Below are 12,408 nucleotides of genomic sequence, written 5' to 3'. Positions count from 1 at the left end.
ATTTTTAGATTTAGACTTAAAATCAAGAAAATGTAATAAACATGGGTAACACTTTATAATAACGTCCAGTTATACGTCATTTATAAGTGATTAGTTAATGATTAACTAATCATTTACAAAACATTCATAAGCGATTAATAAGTGATATGCTAACAATTTTGTGTATGTTTTGTTAATTCATTTAAAAGTAATTTACAAGTAATTAGCTAATGATGAACTATACATTACTAACCATAACTATACATTCACAAATGATTAAGTAATATGCTAACGATTTATAAATCTGTCATAAGTTATCTTTATAAATAGCATCATGAAATAATCAAACAGATCCTTAATGGTTAATAGTTACTAGTTAATATAGTATTAATCACTTATAGATCATTGAAATGTCAACATTGTACTATTATCTCAATAAACATTATAAATCATTTACAAAGCTTTCTGCATCCCCTAATCTAAAGTGTAAACTACTCATCAGTTGTAAATGTTTTACAAACCTTCCAGGTTACAGGTTGTTTGTGAATATATATATATATATTTACGCACACACGACTGGAAACCATAAAGTTTGTAAAACATTTACAACTGATGAGTAGTTTACACTTTAGATTAGGGGATGCAGAAAGCTTTGTAAATGATTTATAATGTTTATTGAGATAATAGTACAATGTTGACATTTCAATGATTTATAAGTGATTAATAATATATTAACTATTAACTATTAACCATTAAGGATCTGTTTAATTATTTCATGATGCTATATTTAAAGATAACTTATGACAGATTTATAAATTGTTAGCATATACTTAACTATACATTCACAAATGATTGTTTTGTAAATGATTAGTTCATCATCATCTAATCACTTGTAAATGATTCAAAACTTATTCTACAAAACATAGATAAAAATATTAACATATCAATTATTAATCATCTATGAATGCATAGTCATGTTTTGTAAATGATTAGTTCATCATTAGCTAATTACTTGTAAATGACTTTTAAATGAATTAACAATACATACACAAATTGTTAGCATATCACTTATTAATCGCTTATGAATGTTTTGTAAACGATTAGTTAATCATTAACTAATCACTTATAAATTACTTATAACTGGACGTTATTATAAAGTGTTACCTAAACAGGCTAACAGTGTCTTCATGAAAATGTAAAACTATAACATTATTATTCTCTTTTATACATTTACAGATATGCCTTTACAGTACAGATTTAACTGTACATCATTATAGATCCCCGTGTAGCCGATATAAAGTATTGCATCGGGTTTTCTCTCAGAATCACCGTGACGCGCAGATTGTGAATAATTGCACTTGAAAGGCTGTTTTCTTGGCAGAGGTTTATTGAGCTTCTGTTTCTGAGTTGCACGTGAAAGAAGGGTTCTTAAAGAATGGGTGCGAGAGGAGAGAGCAGGGCAAAGGTTCTCCTATTTCAGCTTCATGGGGGGTAAAGGGGTTGGACTTTTATTTCCGACTGCACGCTCTCCATTCAGAGCTGCATGGACTCAAACTCGTGGCCCCTGGATCAGTCTGCAGCTTCATCGCCCACCATTCTGGACTAAATACTTCATGCCCGTCACTAGGAGAAAACAGTAAACCCCAGCGCTTTCTCTTCTGCTCCTGAAACGCCGCATGTCTGCAGTTTAGACATGATCCTGTCGGCGGATTCTAGGACTTTACTGCTATTTGTGGCAACACTAGTCGCATTTTTGGCCGTTGTCAAATGCCAAGAGGAGAATGACCGTGAGTTTGCCCACCATTTTCTCATTTTACGCTCAAAAGTTTCAGAAACGTTTCACTTTAATGCACTTAAGTGCCATCAGACTTTTTAAATCTCTTTAAACGCAGATGGTTGCATATATTGCGTAAATAGTAATGAAAGACAGTAGCCTACTTTGCTCTCTGCCAGGTTGAAAGTCGCAGAGCAAAGGTGTCGGAAAATATATGTGTATTTGAAATGACAGTGCCTTTATTGGAAAACAAAGAAAATGAGCCAAACCAAATACATATTTTCTGTTATAAGTATAGAAAGAAAGAAAGAAAGAAAGAAAGAAAGAAAGAAAGAAAGAAAGAAAGAAAGAAAGAAAGAAATTAGAGAAAATGGAGAATCAACAAATATCTTCTGCTTTATTTATTTAGTCTTGGGCATTTCTGAAGTGGATTCATAGCGCCTGGTCAGAATGTGTTTATATTGAAGAGCAAAGACTAAGCAGCAGTCTGAAGGTATTCAGGGTATTTCATCCATCAGGACACCTGCGAAACATTCCTAAAGCCTTCGCATACACACACACACACACACACAGAGCACTGATTTATTTGTTTGATGTTATTTGTTGATTGTTTTATTTTATCATTGTTTTATTGATTGATTGCTGATGGCCTGGAGGCTCAGCTGGTCAGGCCTGTAAAAGAACGCATTCCTTTGCTGTCAGGGGCCACCGGGGCAAATCCAGGCTTGCTCCAACGACAGATGCTCCAAACGCCTCCGAATATAGAGAATTTTGAGCTGGAGGGATTCTGAAAGCACTGCTTTTCTATTGGGCTCATCCAGGGCGCTGACTGATTGTGAAGGGTTCAGAGGTGTATCAGTAGTTGAAGTCAGCAGCGGTGGGCCTCCGCCAGAGTTACTGTTCCATACGCTTAAAGTGCTTCCATCTGTTTTCTAAATTACCCAGGGGCTACGATAGTCCGGGGAAAGCAGGAAAGACTGTCTGGCGAAAAGCTATTGGAAAAACATGAAAAGGACAGAGGCAGTTATTATAATTCAGCAAGCCACATTCCTTTGACGATATTTTGGAAATGTATGAGTAATAAACTCACCAGTAAACAAGTTAGAAGATATTTCACAGCGAGTTTTAAAAATGGCAGTAAAAATAGCAGTAAAATACATTTGAAAAGAAGCAATTAGGCGGGGGGGCTGAACAGAAACTGTGCAAAAGCTAACAATTGGGTTATTGTAGCAGAGAGGCGTATGAGTGTTTCCTTAGAGCTCCCCGTAGGGTCACGGATCGGCTTGTCTGGGTCATTTGTGAACCCATCAGTCAAGGCATCATTTTACATGCTGCAGAGACGTCCGCATTGGCCTATGGACATCCTAGCTTGCATACATTAACCTACACAGAAGTTTAAAAGAGAGAAAGGAAAGACACGGTCTGAAACCAGAGACCTCCCCTCACCTGTGTCCAATTTGGAGTTTTCCTCCATTTTCCACTTCAAAAAAGAGAAAGAGCTCATGGTTGCGTTCCTGTAGCTCAGAGCAGCGGATTTAGAAACAGAATGGAAGGGAGACTGATGAAGACTTTTGTGAGGAAGGTGTGTATGTGTCTGTGTGTGTGTGTGTGTGTGTGTGTGTGAAAGCTGTCCATCCTCCGCTCTCGGGCGTGTTTGAACTGGCAGTGTACAGACACACACTTCCTGAGCCCTGTGTTTAGATTAGCCAAAAGCTTGTGAATTGCTCAGTCTTTACTTTTCAGAAAGGCGTCATTCATCGCCATATGGGGTCTGTAGGAATTTACAGAAAATAAACAGGCCTGTGAGATAAACAAACAGTGCTTATTTGATTACCCTCAATCTCTCTCCACTGCCCCATTTTTCTAAAACTGCCAGTTAATTCATGAGCTCCAGTGACCTGCTACTGACTGAAGGAAAAGTGATTTGAGTATATAATGTGCTGTGTGTTTAAACTGATTCAGGCTTTTATTCACAAAGTGGGTTCGTGTGGTATCAGTAATCGGGGCAGGTTGTGTGTTTTAAACTATCTGAGGGCAGTAAATCAGGCCAATGTCGTGAGATTTGAACTGCACTTGGAAATGATTGTTAATTAGCTGGATTCATTGATATCAGTTTTATGCTGCCATCTTGTGGTGTGCGTTTGAATGAGCGTGACAATGCTGTAACCGTTTGACAACAAAGACAAAAGCACTGATCAGGAGATTCCTGTGCACTGAAAAAAACAATGCACTTTTTAATGCTTTCTACTGTATGCATTTCACTAATACGATTTACCTGATCATGTTACACTAATCATGAAGCTTCTATGGTTTGGGATCTCAAATCCAAATCATGGATTTAATGACCTTTTATTGTCATTGATATGTCTCACCTGAAGCGCTGTGCTTTAACTCTTCACCCACTCACCCAGCCACCTCCTCCTCCTCCTCCTCCTCTTCCTCTTCCTCTGCTTATGCTCCTCACAGAAGACCCAGGCAGCTGCACGCAGGATGGCCAGTTCTATAGGGACAAGGACGTGTGGAAACCAGAGCCGTGTCGCATCTGCGTTTGCGACACTGGCGCGGTCCTGTGCGACGAAATCATCTGCGAGGAGCTGAAAGACTGTCCCAAACCCGAGATCCCGTTTGGGGAGTGCTGTCCAGTTTGTGCCGCTGACCAACCTTCCTCCCCTGGTCGTAATTTATTTATCTCTCACTTTTATAAATAAATTACAGTTATATTCATATTTGTTTGATGGTTTTGGGTTTGTTTGTTTTTAAAAAGCACCTTAACAATTTATGGATGCTTTTTTTTTGTTTTAAATTAACCCCAAACAACCTGACAAACAATTTGAAATGAGAAAAGACTAACCCCAGTGAGACGCGGTGTTGGCTTTGTCTGGAATGGATATTACTGGCGGCAGGAGTGTGATGGACACATATGGGAATCATTTAGAGAGAGCTTCACTTCAACAGATATGGTATAGAGTTTCATCTCTGACTTAAAGTCATGGAAGGAGCTTAATATTTTGAGTGATTTCTCTTGGTCACCTTTACAAAAGTTCCTCTTTTCTTTATAAAGAAAGGATACAACCAAACAAGTCTGGCATGAGCCTGTTTTCTCCATCTGCCTTTAGTCGTGTTAGCAGAAAGACCTGGGGCCGGTTGAGTAAGCTTAGCCTCTAAGACCGTGTAAAAAAATAGCTGTGATTATAATGGTAAAAGACTATAATAATGCAATGGTAAAAACCTGATAATTAGTTATTACAGCGAATAACTGTAATAGTAACTGTAATCTAACCTTACATTTAATGTAATTTTAAAGTAGAATACTGTTAAATTTACAGTTTTTCAAAGTTTAAAAGAACAAGTTGTTCTATAAGGGAAAATCATTAATTGACATTATCATAATTCCCAGAGTGACAGTTCACATTAGATGGTATTTCGCTGATATAATTGTTTTTTCTTCTTAGTTTTTCTTTCTTATCAGTTATGCACATCAGGGTTTTGTGTTACATCTATTGTAGCTAAATTAATGTTTATTACATTGTTTGAACGTCATGTGTGTTACCACGGTTTTTTGTATTTGTGCTTATGACAGACAGATACAAAACTGTAACCTTTACTGTAAACTTCACAGATTTATTTATTTATTTTAAGTTTTACATTTTTACAGTCCCTGTTGGAAAAAACAGCATTTGCTGGTTAGGTATGTTTTGAAGCACGGCTGCTGGTTTGAGCTGGTCATGAGCTGGTCTTGAGCAGGAGCTAGTTGCTTAGGACCAGCACATGACCAGCTAAGAACCAGCTCAAACCAGCAGCCATTCTTCAAAACATACCTAACCAGCATATGCTGTTAGTTCATTCAAATTAGACCAATTCAAGTTTTCATGTAACTGACTTTAAAAAGTTATGAACAGTTGAGAAGAAAAAAAAAATTGGTGACTAACTTGTGAGATTAGTCTAAGCATTTTATGTAACCGGTCACTGGGCTGTATTTCCTGAACACATCATAGCTTATGGAGATCATGGAGACCATTGGTGCAGGTAAGAAAACACAGCTCTGATCTCTGAATACACAGTCTGGTGATTTGAATCACCAGCCTCCCGCCGCTGACATCTGCTTCAGATCAAAGCCCTGCCGCAGAGTTTCTCAGTGTTTGCTATAGTGTCCTGCGGTCAGATGTGAACGGCACACCGGTCTCTGTCTGTCACGTTGGTGGCAGGTTGTAGCTTGCCCTCAGTTCATGTATGGGTAAACTGTGATCTTTTCTAATTATGTCTCTAACTCTCAAACATTGTAATGCCAGATTTAAAATGCCAAACCTGACACAATGACCTGTTTAAAGGCCCCCTGGTGCCGGGGTTTTGTCCCTTTCGGCTGAGATAGAGGTCTGTGTGTTATTCCGGCCCTGACTAGTCAGAATATACAGCTCTGACATATTTTAGATCTATTATGACATGCACAAGGGTGAACGACAACGGGCCACCAACACCTTTAAAGTAACAGTACATTTACGCTGAAGCATTAACAGTTGTTAGGAGTTCCTGGAGGGCCAGAGTTTAGCTCCAGCCCTAATTAAACACACCTGAACCAACTAATCAAGGACTTCAGACTCTCTAGATCTTCCAGGCCGGTGTGCTGGAGCTAAACTCCGCAGGACGTCGACCCTCCAGGAGTCAGGATTGAACACCCCTGATTTATTTAGCAGCTCCACTGCTCAGCTTTCATTACATTCACGTGCCATGCAGACAAACGCTTCAGGTTACTCAAATCTTTTTGTTTAGCCAGTGACTCTTAAAGAAGGAATACAGGTAAACTTCATGACATTCATGAGTGTTACTTTATAATGTCACAAAATGGACAAAGCTAAACTAATCATTAACACAGAAGTCTCACCGCATATGATGCCTGTGGGAAACAATGAAATGAGCAGGTTTTATTCAAGAAAAAATGAAATCATTAGATTCATAATCATAATTAAGTGCCTGAATGCATACATCGGTCACAGCTAAAGCTCTGACAGTATGCCGCAGTTAAACATCTTCAAGACTGGAATCTGAAATGAATGCAGTGGATATGACCTGTGAATAATTTTTGCTCTTCCAACAAAGCGGAGCTTAGGTTTGCTTTTATATGATGCTCTTTTAACATTGTTGTTTTATCTTTCATGCCATGATAATAACAGGCTTGCCAGGTGCTAAGGTGAGTCTGTGTTTAATGTCTGTTTGAAAGTGTTGTAGGTTATGATTAAGTCTCAGGTTAATCCTGTCTAGAGATGCTGTGTTTGGTCTGAAATGTTAGATCATGTGTGCATGTGTATGATGTAGAAATCAATCTCTTAAGCCACGCTGTCTGTGTACTGTTGTGTTTTCAAGTTTAATCTGAATAATGCCATTGAAGGTGTGACAGCACTTAATTTCTTGCTTTTTTAAGGAAATATTTTCTCTAATGTGGCTATAAATAAATATCATCGTTTCCCCATTGTGCAACAGGGACAAAAGGGGGAACCAGGAGACATAACAGATGTAAGCGTCAGACTTTTATCACTGATGTGCGTGTGTGTGTGTGTGTGTGTGTGTGTGTGTGTGTGTGTGTACCTACTTAACCATGTTTTGGGGACAAATTTGTATTTTGGAATTTTGTACAAATTGTCTATGGGGATATCCTCGTTTGTAAAACTGGTATAAAAATTAAGTAAACAAAGTGTTTTTTTTTTTTTTTTAATTGCCAAAATGCAGAAAGTTTTCTGTTATGGGTTGGATTAGGGTTAGGTTATAAAATCTATAACTATCTGTATATAAAAACAATAGAAGTCTGTGTAATGTCCCCATTAAGTAAAGGTGTGTGTGCTGTCAGGTGTGTGTCAGCTACTTCACTCTGAAACTACTGCCATGATCCGTCAACACGGCACTAATGAACTCTGCCAGATTTCTGAGTGAATTCTATGGATTTTTGTCTTCTTCTCGTGTTTGTTTGAAATGGTAGAGCCTCTCCCAGTAATTAACACTGACGCTCTGTTGATTTTTCCCCCAGGTTGTGGGACCGAGGGGACCGGCCGGTCCTATGGTACGAATACTTCTGGCATTCTTGGGATTCTCTGGGTTTGCTTTAGCAGTGGTGTTGCAGCATGCTCAGAAACACAGCGTTTGCTTTCTCTCCTTCACCAAACAGGGACCCCCAGGAGAACAAGGGCTGCGAGGAGACAGAGGAGAGAAGGGGGAGAAGGTGGGCTTCACTTCCTCCCAGACTTCTGTTGAGCTTCAGGCTGCTCTTGTGATTTTCTCTAGAAGGACAAATACCAGAGCAGTGCACACGGACTAGAAGACATTTCATAAGAGAGAGTAACATATTTGTTGTTATTATTATTTTCATGAATTAGTCTCGAGATCACAGTCTCTGTTGTGTTGAAGACAGTCTATGCTCCTGCTATAAGTTTACTTTGAGCTGTAAATGAGGTTAATGGAGCTTTTCCATTTGAATGTCTAAATATATTGCATACTTGCAAATATGGTGAAAAGTGGACCACTTTACCTGAAATCACCTTTTATTACAGCCATAAAAATAGCACAGCACAATGGCGTCCTTTGACAGGCTATTGAGCTACTGGGCTGCGGCGGCGTTATCATTGTTGTTTTAGCACTGGCTGTGCAGCTTTACTCTGCAGCTGTGTGGCACTGACAAACACAAACTGCACTGTGGGTGAAATCTGTTTTTTGGAGTCATTCATTGCATTTCTCCGTCTCTGTCTTTAGGGAAGTCCAGGGCCCCGTGGCAGAGATGGTGAGCCGGGGACCCCTGGAAACCCTGGCCCTCCTGGACCGCCTGGGCCAAACGGACCTCCAGGCCTCGGTGGAGTGAGTATTTGTGAGATTTATAGACACAGTCAGTCTCCAAGTAAGACCTAAACCCCAAATCAGATGATACTCACCTGCTGAAAGGCAGTGAAATGCGCTGTCAGCTGATAGTGTCAGGTGAGAGAGATGCCTCATGTCCTTTACCTGCATTCAGCAGAGAGTCTGGCATCAGTGAGAGTGGAGCTCGGTGCTATTAATCTGTGGCTCTCAGGTGCACTACACAAAACACTTCACCTCCACCGCTGCTTCTGCTGTATGTTAATCACCCTCTGTTAATGAAGTAGTCCAAGTAGAATGCAGAGCTCGAGCAGACAGCAACCCACATGTGTGCATCTGTGGACTGTATTTTAGGAATATGTGGACTTGTGGATTGTGTTTACGTTTTAAATTTTGACGATGCTGAACGATTTTGCTCTTCTCCAGAACTTTGTTGCTCAGATGGCTGGTGGATTTGATGACAAAGCTGGAGGAGCACAGATGGGAGTGATGCAGGGACCAATGGTGAGCGCCGCTCGATAATCATGCAATATTTCTATTTAAGTTTGTACTGCATAGAGCTGGCCTCATTTTTTGCTTAATTTGCAATTCATAGTGTAAAAGTCTGATTCTAATGCATCTTGTTCGTTCTCATTTTCTTTAGCAGTACACACTATGGGTTAGTGTTAAGTTTCAGTACTCATTACCATTGCAATTATCAATATAACTTTTGATACCAAAGATGAGAAAAAATGTGAGACTGAACATTTTTAAACTGTTCAGCTGCATTTAAATGGTAGTTTAAAAAGTACATTTTAAAATAATTTCAAATTAATGATAAATTAAAACAATTGGGTGTGTAGTCTAATAATTTTCATCTATCTATAGTCAGTAATAAATGAGAACAATGAAACACATTATAAGCATTATAAGCAAAAAGTGGCATCAGTGTCTAAGAGTGTGTTTAGTATCTGAATGTTTCCAGACAGCAGTGAGTGATATTTAGAATATTGGCTGGTTATTAGTACTTATATAAAGCACATATCAATGCTTTATTCTGCATGGTCATATTCTAGATCCCTTAACCTACCCCATACCTCAACTTAACAACTACCTTGCTAACTATTAATAAGCAGCACATTATGAGTTTATTGAGGCAAAAGTCATAGTTATTAGTTAGTTAATAGTGAGAATTGGTCGCTAAACTAAAGTGTGACCTTGATTATTATTGTTGACATCACAGATCTAATCAGCTGCATTAACACTGATGCACAGATCCTATCATACTCTTCATAAAAATAAAACATCGGATTTGCCCCAATTTGTTTTCAGTCCCTTGAAACATCACTGTCTGTATTTATTTACATTAATTTCTTATCCTAAAAGTATTTTGAGATTTGTATTTAATCACTTCAGAGAGCATAAATTATGCATTTGTGAGGCATTTGGAATGAAAAACACTCAAACACCTCACAAAAGCACTGCAGCGAGCAGAAGCATTGGTCTTCTACAAATCATATCCTGTGCAATGAAGCCTGTAATTGCTCTAGTCATTCACTTCGACCTCCGAACTATATGGATAATTGTTAGAATTGTTAGATAATGTGGTCCCACTTTATATTAGGTGGCCTTAACTACTCTGTACTTACATTTAAATTAATAATTTGATACAATGCACTTATTGTGTACATACATGTTTTTACATTGTACTTATATTTTTAAAAATACCTATTTGTAATTACATCTGTAATTAATTTCTGTAATTACATTTATAATTACTCTGTTGACCCATCCCTTACACCTTAACCCACCCTTAAACCTATCCATACCACCAAACCTTTCTCTAACCTTACCCGTATCCCACCTCAACAGCAGCAAAAGTGTTTTAAAATACAATATGACCACAATAAGTACATTGTACTTATTTTCTGATGTAAGTACATGTAGTTAAGGCCACCTAATATAAAGTGTGACCGATAATGTATATATATTTTTGGTTATGTGTGTGTGGAATTGGCAGAAAGCAGATGAGTTGAAATATGAGTTGTAAAATTAAACTTACGAATAATTTCTGAAATTCTTAAGAACTGTTTCAGAATTGCTGAAAGAACTTCAATGCATCGGGTTTTTTATATTTTTTTCCCCACACTGTAGTGCTGTGTGAGATTCTAAGCCATTTGGCTCAAAATTGAAAGGGGTCATATGATGTTTCTAAAAAGAACATTATTTTGTGTATTTGGTGTAATGCAATGTGTTTACATGGTTCGAGGTTCAAAAAACACATTATTTTCCACATACTGTACATTATTGTTGCTCCTCTATGCCCCGCCTTTCTGAAACGCGTCAATTTTTACAAAGCTCATCGTCCTGAGAAGCAAGGCGTGCTCTGATTGGCCAGCTATCCAGTTCGTTGTGATTGGCCGAATACCTCAAGTGTGAGACAGAAATGTTACGCCCCTCACCGTATTGTGATGCCGTGTCCTGGCGTGACGACACAAAAACAATAAAACCCATTATAAACGAGGTATTTGTTGCATCCAGTGGGGACATAATTACTGATTATAATGACTTATACTGTCTTTTTACGCATTGTACCGTGCTGCCTAAACACCATGTCTGCATTTGTGATCGGAGAAATGCCAAACAAGCACTATTCTACACTACTCTAAACTCGCGTTTGAATAGTCAGTAGCAAATTCTGTAAATACTGAAACATACTTACAGGCTGTGAGACCAGACTGTCCAGCACCAAACTGTCCTTGCGACGTTGGAATTGCCCCACATTATAGTGTTCACATTGCAGGCTACTTCCAGGTTCAGGAAATAGTCCTCTGTAAAATACGCTGCACACACTCTATTATTTGGGTTGAACTGTTCTGGAACAGTGTTGTAAACACAACCTAACCAAAGATTTCTAGTTGTGTCCTCTTTTGGAAGCCCAAACAAAGTAGTTTCACTTTCACAATGAAACACAGCATCTCCACGACATGGTGGCGGCAGCAAAAACACTACAGTGAGAATAAAAATCACGCCTTCTTTCATTGCGTGTACGTTTCGGCGGAGTTATGCAAAATCTTCCCACACTGTGACATAGACATAACGGGGCGTGTTTGAATGAGACGTTTTAGGGGTGTGTGGCAGTCTTAACTTTTATAGAGAATATCTCTTTGGGTTTGAGGCTTTAATCTAACCTAACTTTACAGATCTTATCTATGCACAGCTTGTAACACTTCACAGAGAAAGGAAAACATGAAATCACATCATATGACCCCTTTAAAACAGTGTCCCACTCTACCTGTACTGACCCTATTGACTCATTGAGCCTAAACATATGTTCACTCTGCCAATGATTCACTGTGATAAGGCAACCTTATTTTCTATGAGAGTTGATTTTTGGTGACATAAGCAGCAACGTTATGCATATGAGCAGCTCTTGTTGGTGATGCAGGTTCAAGTCCAGCCTGCAACCACTCTCCCTAGTGATTTCCTGGCTCTATTTCATTGTTTATCCAATCATATATTGTGTTCTGGTCAATTTGACCCAAAGAGGATTTTCTTTTGCCTGAAAACTCTAGTTAATCTTACTGCATTGGACTAAAAATTAAAAAAGGGTCATTTTGGTAAGGGTAAATTTGTGTTTCCTCTTATGTTGTTAACTTGGTGTTTCCGGTCAAAAATGAATGGCCTACAAAAATGCCTTTACATTTTGTGTTAAACTGATAAGTGATTTTCTCACTATATTATTACCAAATATTGGATTCAATCTTTTTATTAAGCTATTTTCTTTCAGTTAGCACAGGTTTTGTATTTGTTTTTGCAAGTGATTGACTATAGGCCTTACT

At 38.5% G+C, this 12,408-nt stretch overlaps 1 protein-coding gene across 2 annotated transcripts in view; it reads left to right on the top strand.

Annotated features, from left to right (window-relative positions):
* Positions 1–1,510: 1,510 nt before the first annotated feature.
* The window catches only part of LOC306855281 (uncharacterized protein), a 50,311-nt gene continuing 39,413 nt past the window's right edge, over positions 1,511–12,408 (top strand). The window contains exons 1-8 of one of the 2 annotated variants that reach the window (XM_079393851.1): positions 1,523–1,766; positions 4,220–4,426; positions 6,922–6,938; positions 7,229–7,261; positions 7,770–7,802; positions 7,908–7,961; positions 8,489–8,590; positions 9,014–9,091. In XM_079393851.1, coding sequence (XP_079249977.1) covers positions 1,673–1,766; positions 4,220–4,426; positions 6,922–6,938; positions 7,229–7,261; positions 7,770–7,802; positions 7,908–7,961; positions 8,489–8,590; positions 9,014–9,091 — 618 coding nt within the window. In that variant the 5' untranslated portion in view covers positions 1,523–1,672. Of the gene's footprint in view, positions 1,767–4,219; positions 4,427–6,921; positions 6,939–7,228; positions 7,262–7,769; positions 7,803–7,907; positions 7,962–8,488; positions 8,591–9,013; positions 9,092–12,408 lie in introns of both variants that reach the window. The other variant, XM_079393852.1, reaches the window with a different exon arrangement.

Source organism: Barbus barbus, assembly GCF_936440315.1.
Source record: "Barbus barbus genome assembly, chromosome: 35".
Classification (NCBI taxonomy): Eukaryota; Metazoa; Chordata; class Actinopteri; order Cypriniformes; family Cyprinidae; genus Barbus; species Barbus barbus.
This window is presented reverse-complemented; position numbering and strand designations above follow the sequence as displayed.